The sequence below is a fragment of the Portunus trituberculatus genome, chromosome 37, assembly GCF_017591435.1.
Source record: "Portunus trituberculatus isolate SZX2019 chromosome 37, ASM1759143v1, whole genome shotgun sequence".
NCBI lineage: Eukaryota > Metazoa > Arthropoda > Malacostraca > Decapoda > Portunidae > Portunus > Portunus trituberculatus.
Genome location: NC_059291.1, coordinates 12,061,242 through 12,080,657, shown reverse-complemented (window position 1 = coordinate 12,080,657; position 19,416 = coordinate 12,061,242). Strand labels below are relative to the sequence as shown.

Genomic DNA, 19,416 nt, shown 5'->3' with positions numbered 1-19,416 from the left:
TAGTGTAGTGGTTAGCACACTAGACTCACAATCGAGAGGGCTGGGTTTGAGTCCCAGTAAGCGGCGAGGCAAATGGGCAAGCCTCTTAATGTGTGGCCCCTGTTCACCTAGCAGTAAAATAGGTACGGGATGTAACTCGAGGGGTTGTGGCCTCGCTTTCCCGGTGTGTGTTGTGTGTTGATGTGGTCACAGTCCTACCCGAAGATCGGTCTATGAGCTCTGAGCTCGCTCAGACTGGCTGGGTGACCAGCAGATGACCGAGGTGAATTACACACACACACACACTATATGCTGCTTGTTTACATTTTATGTATTTGAAAGGATTAAGATCCTACTCAGGTTTTGGGCTATTAGTCTTCAGTTTAAGAATATCCAACTGCATTACCTGTACATTTTCTTTACTTACACAAAGAAAATAAAATTTGTCATTTTCATTGAGTACACTGTACACAGGAAATTATCATTTATCATGATCAGCAAGCTAGGCATTTCTATACAGGTGATGTCCTTAAAGGAATCGACAGGACTGCCCCGGGTAAAGAGAAATTCTTGTTCAAAAATTCATCTTGGTATTATTAAAGCACAAAATGTTTCATTTTGAAATCATTTTGGTGAGCACAGCCCTTGATGGCACAAGGATCAAACTGTGGACAATACATACATGCTGATAGTAAGTTAACAGCAGAAGTACAACAATAATAGTCTGTGAGAGGTGGATAATGATAGAACACTGCACTACCACCTATGTCTCTGAAAATACAAAGGAATGCTTCAATTGCTAATACATTTATTATTACACAAAAAAGCCTCTTGGAACATGAGTTTTGTTTTCAGTTCTGGTTTCAGGTACTAAATGATGCTGAGAGACTAAACCTACAATTATAAAAATAATGATGAATAAGACATCCATCATTGTACATATCATGCTGCTCACAAAGTGAACTAATACAAAACTATCAAGGAAAAAAATCACTGAAACTTGTCCTTTCTATCCATAGTATCTATTTTTCATACATATATTGCAGATGTAATGATTAACAGCAAAAAGATTTTGTAAAATTGTAATATTATTCAAAAGTTGAAAAAACAACACTCATTTTTGAGGCAGTCTTTACTCTCATCTCTATGAAAAAATTGTGATAAAGTCTTAAAAGCTGTGTATATACTGTACACAGTTGGATTTCTCATAGGTATGTCAAGAACTAGTGATGCTTTCTCAAATCCTTCCAAAACAATATAAAAAATATGCAGTTGCTTCAAGCAATGATGTCAAAATATCTAATAAATTTCAAGTCTATATGTGAAAAAAAAACAATATGACAACTAATGAATTATTTCATATTCAGAACTACATAAAAACCTAGAAGAAACGGTGATGTGACAGGTGGAGGTAATTGTCTGATGCAGATTTTTTGTCTGAAACATTTTGTAATTATGAAATTACTTCTTTATGCCTCTTTTCAAGAACAAACTGTGAGAACCCATTTGTTTTTGATCCATGAAAGTATACACTGAGCAGTATCACACAAAACTTTAACTTTCTTTACTGGAATGCTTAAATTACTGACTATGAAATTATTTGAGGCTAATAATATCTTAACTAAATTCATACAATTATCTTACCACTGGAGGAATCCACACCACATACAACATGTAAGCAGCTCAATATATCTTTGTCTTGAAGTGAGTATTGCTATGGTTTACATCTTATTTCTGCAGATCTTTCATTATATTTATCTTGAGAATAATTTCATCCAATATCTGAAATAAGATCAAATGAAAATTAACAAAAATTCAGAATGACTTAAAACATGTTGGAGTAATTTCTTCACAGGCAGCCTATTCTGTCAAAGGCTTTCTCCTCCTTCAAAAACATAACATGCAAATTCTATTTTGTCAATAGTTCTCTTGCAACTGTTTAATCAATAAAGAGATAATATTGTAAATGCTCCAAGAACCATCACAGATCTAATACACTTCAGCTTGATAACAGACAATGTAAGAATATTAAAATGAAAGTTTTACTCACATGCACAATGGTGGGAGGACCAATTTTATTGTAGTAGTCTCTAAGAGAAACAACAAGGTAGCTGGCAACATTTGCAGCAAGGGCTGTATCTTCCTTACTCTTAACTCTGCACACAGACTGAAAAAGTTTAAAATTCTGTCAAAATGAACAAAAGTAAATTGACTGAGTTGCTCACTATTATTAAAAAATTAACAATAAAGTGACTGACTGTCCATTGACTTATTGTAAAAATCTCCAATGTCTATCATTCTCAAGACCTGGAACACTCACCAACTTTTTCAGAAGTTCACCACAAGACCCATCAGAAATACCCTCAAAGAGCATTGCTGTTGTATTTACTTGAGGGGCAGCAGGCTTCTCAGGTGGTGGGGGGTTGCTGATCACTGGGGGTGGCGGGGCTTCCCGCCGCAAGTACGGGTTATAGCGGTCCCTTGGATATCGCTCAGCAGACTCCCTAGAAAACGCATTGCAAGTTACATTAATGTACTTTTAATTTCTTCCAGTTCTTACATGATGCCTAAAACATCCACTTCAGTCAAAGAACTAAAGTTCATCATCTCATGACTGAAGAACAGATGTATTACACTTTATGCCCCACTGTATCAATGCATTTGCAAAGGGAACATACACATCAAAGTTACCTTCTTGCTGGACCTGGATGGCGATCATAGTCTTGCCTCACATTGCGTGGGGTTCCCCTCCTTTCATACGCATCTGTAAATGTATTTGAGTGGATCAGTAACTACTATTTAACTAAGGAAACTCTACTCTATAAACGAAGCCTCTCTCTTTTTTCAGTAGTGCTTATATTGTGAACACTAGATGTTCCTCAAACTCTGGATAGCTTCTGTCTCTCCTAATGCAACAATTTATTAAATCCCACAGCACATCCTTCCTCTAATTTCCATCCATTTAATGGCCATCTTGTATAAGTTTTCAAAGCAATGTAAAGAAATAGTTTACATGGACACACACAAGACAATGAGAGAATGGATGATCAACCAGCAAGGAGGATTATGGTGAGACACCACCTACAAGCCAATGTGAGTGTGGGCAAGTGTCTTACTTTGTATATGTTAGTTTCCTCAAGCCCATACTACTGAGTGGAATATTTTCTCACTTTTCACTTAGTTTGCCTTTACTTATCCTTTCAAGTAATATTAGGATAGGATTCCACAAGGAAATAATTTTAGAAAACTATCTATTAACTCCTTTTGAACAAAATTCATCTTTGAAGAGGATGTACAGCAAATCTTAAGTTCTAACAAAAGTAAACAATGTTTACTGCGAAGCTCTTACACAGCCTAAAGTTGTAACATAATATATTCTAATTTACCCTAATCTTAAAATATCACAGCTTGCAAAATAATAATACCAATCAATGACATTCACTTATCCATGACACACACATAATGCATTTTGTTACTACAAGTTTTATCACAATCATAATATTTTCATTGTATTTTGCCTTATTAATGTTTTAATGTACACAACAAACTTCTTGTTTGTTGTGTACAACAGCTGTTGACTGTTCCAAGACAAACACCAATTATGCTTGCTTCCCTCACTTCAGCTACCAGTGCTACCAGTGGGCATGGCTGGATGGGGAGTAGAACTTTCAAACACCATTGTCACTCACCTCATTACACTTTTTTTGTACCCTGTGTTTAGAAAGTTGTAATTGATTATATGGAAATTATAAAGCAGTGAAAGGCTTAAGCAGTACTATTATTAACATTACACATTTCTAATGTGCCAAACAATTCTTTCCCTTTTGCCTCCATCTATTTTCTTCAGACCTTATATATTCTTTCCTCAGTCCTTCCTTACTTGTCTGTGGACTCTAAAGTTCAAAAGTTCATAACAGTAAAACAGCAATGAGAAGTATGGAGTAAACATTTCCATAATGAAATATTATAAATAAGAGTAGAACCTAAAATCTCAACAAAAATTAACCTGTATTCACAGTACATAAATTTATTGAATAATTAGTCTCTTCCAGAATTGTTTAATTTAAATCATTAATGTCATCACATTCCCAGAATATCACTTCAGAATCAAGAGACTACTAGGGCAGGTACATGGCACCCTCACACAGGTCCTTCTTTCCATTGAAATACTCCAATAAACCCCTACTTTCCTTTACCATTCTCTCTCCTGCCCACACCAACCAAAATACACTGAACTTACCTCTGTCGTACTGGTGTCTATATGGTCCAGGGTCATTCCTGTAGTAGTCATCATAGTAACCATCTGAATACCTATCATAGCCGCCTCTTCTATCAAAGTGACCTCTGTCATTGTGCCTGGAAATAAACGTATCCCTTGTTTTTCATTCAAATAATACTCAGATAAATTTTTGTTTATGTCTAAAATGTGAGGGTTTGGTTACAATGTTAGAACAAGAGTACAGTGGAGATTCAATGCTTGAATGTCTTAATAGTCAAACTTTTCAATACTTGAACGCAAAAGTTCAATTTAATACTCAAAAAAATATCTGCTAGTCGAACGTCCAAACGTGGTCATAAATGAAAGCTCCTTAGTCTCTCCCTCCACCCCTCCGCCAATTGTGCTGCTGTGGTTTTCAGAATAACATTCTCGTGCGTTTTTTTTTTTATTTAAACTATATTACAGAGGCTTAAAGAAACATTTTTTGTGTTGTTATTTAAAAAGCCTGCACTTAAATATAAACAGATATATATATACACTTAACCCTTGGCTATCGCGCCCAATTGGGGCCGAAATAGCCGCACTATACCTGAAAACGTGATAGCCGAATTGATCTTGGCAGGAAGGCAGTTTTGGCCAATGAGCGCTCAGATATTCCATTACGTCATGGCAGGGCGCACGATAGCAGGCAACTGAGGTCGCGATAATGAAATATTAGCAGCTTTTCACGGGTGCGCGATAGCAATAAAACGCGATAGCCGAAGTCGCGATAGCCGAGGGCTGACTGTATATATATATATATATATATATATATATATATATATATATATATATATATATATATATATATATATATATATATATATATATATATATATATATATATATATATATATATATATATATATATATATATATATATATATATATATATATATATATATATATATATATATATATATATATATATATATATATATATATATATATATATATATATATATATATATATATATATATATATATATATATATATATATATATATATATATATATATATATATATATATATATATATATATATATATATATATATATATATATATATATATATATATATATATATATATATATATATATATATATGTATATGTGTGTGTGTGTATATATATATATATATATATATATATATATATATATATATATATATATATATATATATATATATATATATATATATATATATATATATATATATATATATATATATATATATATATATATATATATATATATATATATATATATATATATATATATATATATATATATATATATATATATATATATATATATATATATATATATATATATATATATATATATATATATATATATATATATATATATATATATATATATATATATATATATATATATATATATATATATATATATATATATATATATATATATATATATATATATATATATATATATATATATATATATATATATATATATATATATATATATATATATATATATATATATATATATATATATATATATATATATATATATATATATATATATATATATATATATATATATATATATATATATATATATATATATATATATATATATATATATATATATATATATATATATATATATATATATATATATATATATATATATATATATATATATATATATATATATATATATATATATATATATATATATATATATATATATATATATATATATATATATATATATATATATATATATATATATATATATATATATATATATATATATATATATATATATATATACAGTATACGCTCATGACACGAGGATAACCTTGACTCCGTGGCAGTGAGTGATAGTGAATTACTAATAAAATACCGCAGTATTTCATTAATAATTCACTATCACTCAGTGCCACGGAGTTGAGGTTATCTTCATGGCATGAGCGTATATGAATACTAAGATATGATATCCATTATAGCAGGCAATAGAGGAGTAGAAACAAATATCATGGGGAGAGACAACAACACACAAGCTAAAAGTGTCACAAGAAGAAGAAGAAGCAGCCGAGTCGCCGCAAGTCTCCCGCTTCGTCTGTGGCTTATCTCATCTCTGCTTTATTTTTTGGTATTCCATGTAAGATTTCACTTTATGCCTTACAAAACAATCCTTTCTTGCAGGTAAGGTTTGTAAAAGGCTAAGAGAAATGTTGTTTTGTGAACATAAATGCAAGAATGTGAAAGAATTTGTACGTAGCTCCTCTAACTTCCAATGACTCATATAACATCATAAAAGTAGTGGTACACTAGTGGCCCAATATGCTGCCAAACATATATATATATATTTTTTTTTTTTAACCCATGTGGTATGTTGGGGACCAGCCCAGAATGCATCCCCCCCTATTTCCATTATTTCCTATGGGAAAATTACGTCCGCTTAACAAATTTTCGCTCTACAAACAGCTTTGACACCCCCTATCCTGTTCGTTAAGCGGAGTATTACTGTATATATATATATATATATATATATATATATATATATATATATATATATATATATTTACAGGCAACCCTACCACTTAACGAAGGTTCACACAACAAAATTTCGCTACAACAAAGATTTAATTTTACTACCATCTGCTCGTTTAATGAACACCAAACTTGCTTTAATGAAGTTTTATCCAGGTAATTTTTTCCAAGTTTGAAACCCCCGCCGTATCACGCAAGCCGACAGTCTTTTGAATACACCAGCGCCTCTCGTGGACAACACGCACACCACTCACTCCCCATGTTCAAAACAATAACAGTGTCAGCAGCAGCTCATCTTCCCTCGCTCAACTTACCACCAAAACGCCTTGCAATGTCGCCTAGCGCTGCTAAGAAGACCAGGAAGTCTCTTACTCTCAAAGTGAAGCTGGATATTATTCACAGACACGAGAGGCGAGAAAACTAATAGCACTGCTCACCACCATCTTGACTCCATCTACTGTCTCTACTATTTTCAAGTCGGCAGACTCTATTAAGAAGGCTGGTGAGACCGTATCTTCCTTCCAAGCTAAAAGAACCACCTGAACTCATGACTTTACAATGGATAAAATGGAAAGCTTTGTGGAAATGTGGTACATAGGTTTTGTATGTTATACAATGATGCGCCCTTTGTTTACATTCCACAGGTTGCCAGTTAGTATCTTTCCCGTTTCACTCTCCCTTCCTTCATAAATTTAAGATCATCAACACTATAAAGTTACGTACATACATACATTAGTGTATATTATAATGACTTAAATTAAACTGCCTCAAATGTTTAACTTCATAATTTTTACTTTCATTAAACCTTTCACTGTACTATGATGCGCTCTCGCTTTGTTACTCTCAATGGTAGTTCAAGTCAGGGGTTAAACTTGTTATAATCGGTTCGCTTAATGAAGTTTCACTTAACGAAGGGTTTTTTAGGAACGTAACTCCTTCATTAAGCAGGGGTTGCCTGTGTACACACACACACACACACACACACACACACACACACACACACAGTAAATCCTCATTATACGGTACATTGCATTCCTAAAAACCTTACCGCATATCGAATCTATCATATACCGATCCCATTATAATAAATAACATGTAATAATGGGCGACTTGTGAAGCTGTGTCGCCAGATGGCATCACGTGCCCATTGACCCAGAGCGAATTTCCCTGAAAAATCACTTAATTACCATAAATCCCCTGCGTTCTTTCTTGGAAAACTATAAACACATATCAATACAGAAACTTATTGTTTGTATAAAAAATGTAGTCGATATGTTTCTTTATCTAAACAAAACGGAAATAATGACGATATACTAGTAGTTGAGAACTCAGGTAAAACAAATTGTCCTTATATGAAAGTAATGCAGATTTAAGCAGGTAAAGGCTTGAAAAAAAAAAATTCTGCTTGCATTTCTGCGTTTCCTGAGTAACTGCATTGGGTGTGTCCGTGCCTCTTTTGAAAAAAAAAATTGCCAAGAAACTGAATTACACTTAGCAACTCATAGCAGAACGTCCCAATGTCAGGACGTGACACTAGTCACTTTGTTGACGGCGTCGATGGGAAAACAGCCCAGCTCTGACTTGCCTAGTATCAGTATCCCTGCCAAATGGCCACTTATAGCAATTACATACCTTGTTGATGGGATGCTAGAATTTTGTCAACTCCCGCCACACCACCTCGCCTTCTTCTTCTTCTTGTGAACTCTTCAGCTTAGTAAACAACGTGCATTGTACCATCCTGGATTCAGTGTTGTACTCTTAAGCCTCAAACTATTTGACGAATTTTTTTCAAAAGAGACACAGACACACCCAATGCAGTTACTCAGGAAACGCAGAAATGCAAGCAGAATTTTTTTTTTTAAGCCTTTTCCTGCTTAAATCTGCATTACTTTCATATAAGGACAATTTGTTTTACCCGAGTTCTCAACTACTAGTATATCATCATTATTTCCATTCTGTTTAGATAAAGAAACATATCAACTACATTTTTTATACAAACAATAACAGTTTCTGTATTGATATGTGTTTATAGTTTTCCAAGAAAGAACGCAGGGGATTTATGGTAATTAAGTGATTTTTCAGGGAAATTCGCTCTGGGTCGACAGGCATGTGATGCCATCTGGCGACAGAGGCAGTTTCACAAGTCGCCTATAGGGAATGTGTTCCAGCATGTCAAAAGTCACCCCTACAGAAATGAAAATACATGAAAATAATCATTAAAAAAAAAATAAATAAATAAATAAAAAAAATAAAAAAATAAATAAAATAAAAAAAAATAAAGTACTGTGCAAAAGAAATAAACAGAAAATATTTTTTTTAGCTTTCAATTGCCATGTATTCTATCAAATGATGTCCTTCCCGAGGCTAAGGGACAGTAGGGATTTCAGCCCTTATTCATCTTCCGCCGACTGGGCAGACAAGGATAAGACGTCGTCGTCTGCACTGTCGGAAGCAGATACAGAAGGGCCAGCTGTAGCATGGTAGGTACGTTTCAATGGTTTGAAGAAAGAGGATATTGAGGAAGGGCCAGCTGTAGCATGGTAGGTACGTTTCAATGGTTTGAAGAAAGAGGATATTGAGGAAGGGCCAGCTGTAGCAGGGTCGGCATGTGTGACAGGGATGGCATGTTTGACATGCTTGAAGAACAAGTAAATGGAGGACTGCTTAGTATTGTTTTTTCATCATAGATTTCTTGATAAATCTTGACACTTTTCTCTACGTCATGAGCCACTTTGCTACTCCTGGCATGATTTGGGTCACGTTCCTTCAGGGTTTCCAGAGCTTTTTCGGTACCACCGAGACATTGTCTAAGAGTTTTTATGTCCAGGCAACGCACAGGTTCTTCCTCGTCTCCCTCTTTTTCTGCCTCCTGTGATGCCTTGTCTAGCTCTATAAGTTCATCATTTGAGAGAGATTCAGCATGACTTTCCAAAAAGATCTTGAACATCATCATCATCAACTTCATCGAAGCCAGCCCTATGGCACAGATTTACTATGTCATTTCTGATCGCACCGATGTCGTCTTCAGCGAAGCCTGGGAAGTCATGCATGCATTCTGGCCATACTTTATTCCACGCTAAGTTCATGGTAGACATCTTCCCTTCGTCCCAAGATGACTTGATGTCATCTAAGGTGTGCTTGATGTTATAGGACTTCCACCATTCTCTGATAGTGGGCTTGCCAGGCCCATCTGTGCCCTTTATCAGTTGCTGCATGGTTTGCCGCTGGTAGTAGGCTTTAAATGTTTGCCATGATTATTATGAATATATTTGTGCTTACAATAGACCCTTTAATATTCCATTTATTCATCTAATTAGTAATGCATGTAAGTAATATGTAATGCAAAAAAAAAGGGAGGGAAGAAATAACAGGCTCCAAGGGTGGTCAAGTTAAAGTCAGTACTGTGAGTGGCGGGGAGGTGTGGCGTGGATGACGTCATCACCCCTGCTCCTCCACGCTGGGCCCTCTTGGATGACATGAGCGGATACTGTATCTGTGAATTTTTCTTACCGTATATCAAATCAAGGGTAGTAATTTCCAAATACCGTAACTGAATTTACTGGATAAAGAACTACCGTATAACGAGGACTTATTGTATATATAAACAGTAATTGCCCACATATCCGGATTGCCATTATCCAGAACTTGCTACTATCCAGAGCTGCCCCTAGCGTATTCAAACCTACCGCATGAGCGATCCCTCGATCCCGCTAGGCAGCAGCATTTACTCCCATGCCCTCCCAGAGCTGGATCCAAGAAACTGTAACGTCAGAGGAACCTCCTGCCGCAAAATGGCATCCATGAACACTTGGAGGGACAGTAACGAGGTTGCTATCAGGTAGCTGGGAACACCACCTCTCGAGGTGGTGTTACTGTCTTGTATATACATTTATATTCACAAAACAACTTTTTTATTACCCTTTTGCAAACCTTGCCCCCAAGACAGGATTGTTTTGCAATGCATAAAGTAAAATGTTAAATGGAATACCAAAAGGAAAGCAGAGACGTGATTGGTTGCAGATGTGGCGGGGACTCGGCTGCTTCTTCTTGTAAGCCTTTTAGCTAACGTGATGCCTTCACCACGATATTTCTGTTTCCACTCATTTATTGCCTGCTATATTGGCTACCATGTCTCTGTGTTCATATACGATCATGCCATGAGGATCACCTTGACTCTGTGGCACCGAGTGATAGTGAATTACTATTGAAGTAAAGCTTCCCTCGGCATGAATTACTTGCTTTGGAACTTCATCTAGCAGAGGAGGACTCACAGTGACTCAGTGGGGTATGCAATTCTCACTCATACCCAGATTTTGCTTCACTTATATACTGACTATATGTACACCAAAGCAAACTATTGTTATATATAAATAGATGGGTTTTCAACGCTGCCTATACCAACCCATTCTAACCCACCCTAATATTAACGTTTCCATTTCTTAGCAATGTAGAACAAATAAATAAAACATATTCCAGCAGTTAGGTCAAGAAATAGGTTAACAGGGTGTTGATTTACTTTCCATCTGTTACAGCAGGGAAAAATCACACCTGTCAAAAATGCTAAAAATATTTTTTCCTTATAAAAACATATTTATTTGTGTTATTCTGAGGACAACTATGTAGTTTTCAACATGTTTTGACCTCTGAGAGCAAAGTTATTGCATATCAAAAAATTCTCCCATAACCCGTGGCAGAACCCGCCGCTAAGAAATACCCCCCAAGCTCCGATAAAACAGCGCGCTCTCTCTCTCTCCTTTTGGGCATTTGAATTTGATGTAAAAGTAGGAACTTTTGCGCTTTCATGTCAAGAAAATGCAAACTCCGATATAAGAAATGATGTGCAAAACAGAAAAAGAAAAAGAAACCACATATTACAAGTATTGTGAATTTCTATAATAATTGAAATCTGACAACTCTTATTAGCAATGGGATTCACATGACTTGGCCGACAAGCACAATCCTGTAGAGGCAACCATGGGTGACACACACCAGCACATTGCTCATGGAGAGTACGTGAGGAGGTTTATGAATGTCGCTGTGAGGGTTGGTCTGTCTCCAGTATTTCATTAGCAATTCACTATCACTCAGTGCCACGGAGTCGAGGTTATCCTCATGGCATGAGCATATATGAATACTAAGTTATGATATCCATTATAGCAGGCAATAAAGGAGTGGAAACATAAAATATCGTGGTGAAAGCAACACGCATGCTAAAAGGGTAACAAGAAGAAGAAGAAGCGGCTGAGTCGCTGCAAGTCTCCACCTCGTCTGTGGGCTATCTCATCTCTGCTTTATTTTTTGGTATTCCATTAAGATTTCACTTTATGCATTATAAAACAATCCTGTCTTGAAGGCAAGGTTTGTAAAAAGCTAATACAGTAAAATCCCTCTTATCCGGCATTTGAGTATCCGGCACATTTTTCCCTGAGCCTTAAAATCAATAAAAATTCAATGTGTACTCATAAAATCAATTAAAATTCCCCTCGCCACCAGAGCGCACTGCTTCGCGCCACCCGCGGCCCACTGCGTTGTGTTCACTTAGTGACTCAGTCCCACGTGTGCACTGTTTATCGCCTGACACCTTCATCATGCCTAAAGTTGTAGAAAAGAGGAAGCGTGTTGTGCTTACACTTAAGCAGAAGGTAGAAATTTGTCGACGATTAGAGAGAGGTGAAAGCAGACAGAAACTAATGGTGGAATATGGTGTGGGTTCATCAACTATTTATGACATTAAATCCCAAACAAAAAAGTTGCGCGATTACATGAAAGCCACCGACACCGCAAAAGCAGCGGAAAATCGTCACACACTGCAGTATCATCCTGGTGAAATGATGGACAAAGTGTTATACGAGTGGTTCAGCTTAAAAAGATCAGGAGTCAAAATTACAGGCCCAATGTTACAAGAGAAAGGGCGTGATTTAGCTAAGATGGGTGAGGAAGGGGCATGCCAGTTCTCTGATAGCTGGCTCCATAGGTTCAAGGTTCGTCACAGCATAAGGAAACTGGACATCTCAGGAGAATACTTTATTTTTGTAACCCATCAACTTCTTTATAAGAGGAAAGTATCAAAGAGAATGTTAGTATTGTGTGTTGGTGAGTGTGAGGTGGAAGTGCGGGTGGCGACACGCGACACAGCGATCAGCTGGTCTTTGTTATGGTAAGATGCGTGAGTGTAGGATGGTGATTGTAGACATAATTTAACTTCTATTCAAGTTATCCAGCAATTTCTGGTATCCGGCATGTCGGCGGTCCCATTGATGCCGGATAAGAGGGCTTTTACTGTAGAAATGTTGTTTTGTGAACATAAATGCATATATAAGACAGTAACACCACCTGAAGAGGTGGTGTTACCAGCAGCCTCATAGCAACCTCGTTACCATCCCTCCAAGCGTTCATGGATACCATTTCGCGGCAGGAGGTTGCTCTGACGTTATTAAAGAATCTTGGATCCAGCTCCCGCTCTTCTCGTGCCTCATGTGCAGTCTGCCAGCACTGAGTACAGACGGAATCTCTTCAATCTGCCTATAATTCACCACAATGGCCCCAAAACATCCTTCATCTTCTTCTGCATGTGGGGTTACTTTTGATAAGTGGATTTTTGATAAAGTGGTAAAGCTCAGAGGAAGATAGTGACTGACTGTGGTGTGAGTGGCGAAGGCAGTGACGCAGTGAGTGTTTTGTTTATGTATTCTTTGTTTTGTTGTTTTCTCTTATTATTTTTTGCTTTCTCTTATTATTTCTTGCTTTTCCCTTTACTTTAAATATATTTCAAGTATTTGGAATGGTAAATAATAAAAACATGTTAATTTAGCCAAATAAATAGAGTATTTTGTACAATTTTTTTAGGACCACATCCCGCATCCCCCCTATTATCTATTGTTTCTTATGAGAATTATGTTTCTTTTATGCGAATTTTGATATATGCGATGCCTCTTGGAACGCATCTATCGCGTAAATCGAGTTACCTGTATGTATATATATATATATATATATATATACAGGCAACCCCCGTTTAACAAAGGTTCACACAACGAAATTTTGCTACAACGAAGGTTTCATTTTACTACCATCTGCTCGTTTAACGAACACCAAACTCGCTTTAACGAAGTTTTATCCAGGTAATTTTTTTCAAAATTTGAAAGCCCCACCATATCATGCAAGCTGACAGGCTTTTCAATACACCAGGAGCTGCTGGTACTAAGGCCTGCCTCAGGAAAAAACCTGGGACACCTATAGAATAAAGATCAAGATCAAGATCAAGCCTTTCGTGGACAATACGCACAACACTCACTCCCCAGTCAAAACATAACAGCGTCAGCAGCAGCTTGTCTTCCCTAGCTCAACTTAACACCAAAATGCCCTGCAATTGGCCTAGTGTTCGTAAGAAGACCAGGAAGTCTCTTACTCTCCAAATGAAGCTAGATTATTCACAGACACAGAGGCCAGAAAACTATAGCAGTGCTGGCCACCATCTTGACTCCATATTATACTGTCTCTATTTTCAAGTCAGCAGACTCTATTAAGAAGGCTGGTGAGACCGTATCTTCCTTGCAAGCTAAAAGAACCACCTGAACTCATGACTCTACAATGGATAAAATGGAAAGCCTTGTGGAAATGTGGTACATAAGTTTTGTATGCAGTACAATGGCGCACTTTGTTTACATTCCACAGGTTGCCGGTTAGTGTCTTTCCGTTTCACTCTTCCTCCCTTCATAAAGTTAAGATCATCAACATTATAAAGTTACATACATACATACATTAGTGTACATTATAATGACTTAAATTAAACTACCTAAATGTTTAACTTCATAATTTTTACTTTCATTAAACCTTTTACTGTACTATGATGCACTCTCGCTTTGCTTACTCTCAATGGAAGTTCAATCAGGGGTTAAACTTGTTATAATCGGTTCGCTAACGAAGTTTCGCTTAACGAAGTGTTTTTAGAACCCTTCGTTAAACGGGGTTGCCTGTATATATATATATATATATATATATATATATATATATATATATATATATATATATATATATACAGGCAACCCCATTTAACGAAGGGTTACATTTCTAAAAACACTTAAGCGTTAAACTTCTTAAACGAACCGATTATAACAAGTTTAACCCTGATTTGAACTTCCATTGAGAGTAAGCAAAGCGAGAGTGCATCATAGTACAGTAAAAGGTTTAATGAAAGTAAAAATTATGAAGTTAAACATTTAGGTAGTTTAATTTAAGTCATTATAATGTACACTAATGTATGTATGTATGTAACTTTATAATGTTGATGATCTTAACTTTATGAAGGGAGGAAGAGTGAAACGGAAAGACACTAACCGCAACCTGTGGAATGTAAACAAAGTGCGCATCATTGTACTGCATACAAAACTTATGTACCACATTTCCACAAGGCTTTCCATTTTATCCATTGTAGAGTCACGAGTTCAGGTGGTTCTTTAGCTTGCAAGGAAGATACGGTCTCACCAGCCTTCTTAATAGAGTCTGCTGACTTGAAAATAGAGACAGTATAATATGGAGTCAAGATGGTGGCCAGCACTGCTATAGTTTTCTGGCCTCTCGTGTCTGTGAATAATATCTAGCTTCATTTGGAGAGTAAGAGACTTCCTGGTCTTCTTACGAACACTAGGCCAATTGCAGGGCATTTTGGTGGTAAGTTGAGCTAGGGAAGACAAGCTGCTGCTGACGCTGTTATGTTTTGACTGGGGAGTGAGTGTTGCGCGTGTTGTCCACGAGAGGCTTGATCTTGATCTTGATCTTTATTCTATAGGTGTCCCAGGATTTTTCCTGAGGCAGGCCTTAGTACCAGCAGCTCCTGGTGTATTCAAAAGCCTGTCAGCTTGCGTGATATGGTGGGGCTTTCAAATTTGGAAAAAATTACCTGGATAAAACTTCGTTAAAGCGAGTTTGGTGTTCGTTAAACGAGCAGATGGTAGTAAAATGAAACCTTCGTTGTAGCGAAATTTTGTTGTGTGAACTTTCGTTAAACGGGGTTGCCTGTGTATATATATATATATATATATATATATATATATATATATATATATATATATATATATATATATATATATATATATATGTATATAACAGAACTTATCCCACTTAAATTTATCAACGCACTAGTGTGGGAGTTTGTGTTTTTTGCCACCAGTGGGCAGCCACTTTAACTTGCTGTGTTGACGATGTCTGCATGTCACTTATGGCTGCCTTGAATGCGTTTCATAGTCTTGCGGTTCTGGCTGTGTAGGAGCGTTGGTGCTGCATCGAGTGAGATTGAGGCATCTGCACCAGCATGTCACTGGAGGTGGCTGTCCTGGTCTCCCTCCAGAGAGCCCGTGGTGGAAGTCTCAGTGCACTGAGATTACGTACCTCCAGCACCCAGGCCTTGTGCCGAACCAACAGCGCTGACACGTCCCACCGTTGTTCCAGTGACATGACTCCTGTCTGCTCCTCCTGCTACTGTCCATCCCTCCCCACCAGCAGCAGAGCACACCATTGCATGGCATCCAGTCTCTGCAAGTGGGTGGTGGCACTTGACATGCAGGACAAGGCACTATACTCCATACAAGGTCGTATCTGAGCCTTGTATAGTGTGGAGATGCCGTGGGAGTCAAGGCTTCCCGCCATCCGATGCAGGCTAAAGACACGCAGGGAAGCCTAGTGGGCAACAGCAGCATCATGGTAGTTGAAGCACAGGCCAAAGTCCACTGTCACTCCCAGCATCTTGATGTGTTCCTGGAGGGGAAGTGTCTGGCCTCCAAAGCACAGGTGTCCTGAAACAGCTGGGGACCATGAGATTATCATGGTATGCGTCTTCTCTGAAGCGAAGCCAACTTGCCAAGTCTCTCCCTATTTCGCCACTAGCCTGAGCTGCCTTATTTACCTCCCTGATGGCTCGCTGGCTGTCAGAGAGACAATAGAAACAGGAGAAATTGCAGTTGTCGGCGTAGGCAAGTAGCATTGGTATTTGCCACAAGAGATCGTCGATGTATATGTTCCACAGGATTGAGCCCATCACTGAGTCCCGTGGAACTGAGGCCTGTACAGGTGATGGCTGGGATGGCTGCCCATTGATGACCACTCTCAGGGTTCTTCCTTGGAGGTATTTCTCGAGCAGTGCAAAGAGATTGCCCTGGATACCCTTGGTACAGAGCTTCTGTCTATAGTTTTCATTTATAAACTCACATTAACATCAAAGGTTTATTAGAGGTGAAAATATCTGGTAATCAAACACCTGCAAACATTGTTGTAAACAAAGCTCTGGCCTCTCCCTCTCTGCCGCCGCCATTGTCCTGTTCTGATACTGTATTACCGGCAAAAATAAATTACCAGTATTTCGGTATACCTACTGGATACCAGTGCGCATCCCTAGCACTGCCGCAATGAGAAAAACCACATTCTTCTGCATTCTGTTGGTAGTTTTTCATTTAGAAACTTGCAATAAAACCAACTGGTGGTGAAAATAAGGAATGTAGTGAAAGTGCAAGTGTTAGTGAGCCACATCCCTCCACTAGTGGGTTCACAGGAATCACACCACACGTTTTCATGGATGATGACTTGTCCTCCAACGATCTCCCTCCTTCTCCCCACCCTTCTCCCTTCCTCTTCTACATTATCCATCACCAGCCTTCACTTATACAGTAAGCCCCACACTTGACGAATTAACTAGTCTGGGAAAACTACCGCCAAATGCAAATTTCGCCAAGTATGAGTTCTTTATACCAAATAAATTGCCTAAAAAATGCCTCAATCAGTCTTTGGTCATTGCCAAAGTCCCTCTTTTCACCCCTAAAATACCATCTTTCGAGCTGAAATAAAATATTTTGCCTTCATATATTACAACACATGTACAAAACAGACCAATAAACAATAAATAAAGCTAATAAAACATGATATAAAGACTGTAACTCCCGTTTTTCCACCTGTTTCCCTCACCCACTTCCATCCTTGCCGCCACCACCATTGTCCTTACCCCCAGCAGTACCACCCGTTGAGCTGGTAGAGGCCATGTTGGCAGTAAATCGCCAGAATTCGTGCCCATGCTAGTAGAGCAAAGGGTAGCACAAACAAAATGGCTGAAGGGGACTCTCACACTGCATTGATAGGTTTAGAGAGAGGTCTAACGTCACCGGGGAGCCGCGTGGTTCGCCGTGCTGCCACCAATTTGAATTGAAATCGCCAAGCGTGCACTCGGTGGTCCATGGCCACCCTACCACCAAAAGTGAATTTCACCAAGCTGAGATTCGCCAAGTGCGGGGACTTACTGTAGTATGTACAAATTAAAAAAATTTACATTGGAATTTCTATGAACTTGAGATTTTGCTAAGATTAGAATGAATTACCTGATTTAAAGGTATCAATATACAAACTTTTTGATACTCGAACAGCCATTTGGAACAAATTAAGTTCAAGTATTGAGTATTATTGATGAAAATTTGATGAGAATTTTCTAATATGTGTTAAAATAAAATTTCAACCAAAACTTGTGCAAATACTTAAGTATTTGTTATTTAATCATCATTGAAAAGTTTCTAGTAGTTACATAAGGTATAGCTGTCAATACCATAAATCATGACAGTATAGTTTATAAAAACTAATTCCTTTAATCCCCATAAATTATGCTTGAAAGAGTATCACAGTCAGAACCAGTCTGAAGACCCACTGGAATCCCAAAGAAGACATGGAGATTGTGTGGCTGGGAAAATATGAGATGGTTGCATCAAAGAATATATAGTCTACAAATAAAACAAAGTGGGACTCTTTAGCCATTCAAACCTATAAGAGGAAATGCAAAAGTTAAATAAGATGCAGCAGCTTTTGTGGCTGATGATAATGATGATAACCTTTGTTATTATTCCTCTTCAAAAATGATAACTGATATCAGATGAAGTGTACTTTCTTTCAGGTCACAAAACTTAATTTCATTTTATTATGGTAATCACCTGTAGTCTGGAGACAGTGGTCGCATGGAAGACCTGCGGTCTCCATATGGGTCTCTTCTTGGGTGATCCCTATCAGACCAAGACTGTGGAGGTGGACGGTTATACTGGTGACGAGAAACCCTCTCATGCCACCCACTGCTGTGTTCTCCAGATTCTAAAAAAGACAAAAAGATAAAATTCTTTAACATCACTTTAGTAATCACAAAGCAGTAAGCCCTAGTCATATTTGGTCATACTAACCCCACAGTCACGTTAGTAAATACTAAGCCAATGCATAGGTTGGCAGCTCTGATTTCCTCAGCGACTAAGGAAAATTGCTAAATTTTGTTACTTCTCATTTACTAGATCAATTTTTGCAGCTTCCTTCCAGCTATAGCTAAAGAAAGAATGAATTCATTTATATATACCTTCAGAACCATCATACAACATATAATATAATACATCTAAACATACAACATAATACATACCTTGACCTTTTCCCCCTTTGTCCCACTGATCCTTTCTCTGAAAAAATAAAGAAAAAAATAAATCACTTTTAAATATACATTAGATTATAATGTTATTCATGAAACTATAAAAAACTTGAAGTATCTTATGGTTTCCATTTTATCACTTATACATTATTTGATGCAGACACAACCATATGATTGTCTTCATGCTTACTGTGACTTGTTTTTCTCTAGTATTAACA

The 19,416-nt window shown here is 36.9% G+C and overlaps 1 protein-coding gene across 2 annotated transcripts in view; it reads right to left on the bottom strand.

The window, feature by feature from the left end:
* Positions 1-552: 552 nt before the first annotated feature.
* LOC123514203 overlaps positions 553-19,416 on the bottom strand; it is a 64,980-nt gene continuing 46,116 nt past the window's right edge. For both annotated transcript variants that reach the window (XM_045271865.1, XM_045271864.1), the window contains 7 exons: positions 19,193-19,229; positions 18,726-18,879; positions 4,220-4,335; positions 2,671-2,743; positions 2,300-2,483; positions 2,030-2,146; positions 553-1,761 (listed from right to left, as the gene is read on the bottom strand). In XM_045271865.1, coding sequence (XP_045127800.1) covers positions 1,708-1,761; positions 2,030-2,146; positions 2,300-2,483; positions 2,671-2,743; positions 4,220-4,335; positions 18,726-18,879; positions 19,193-19,229 — 735 coding nt within the window. In that variant the 3' untranslated portion in view covers positions 553-1,707. The remainder of the gene's footprint in view (positions 1,762-2,029; positions 2,147-2,299; positions 2,484-2,670; positions 2,744-4,219; positions 4,336-18,725; positions 18,880-19,192; positions 19,230-19,416) is intronic.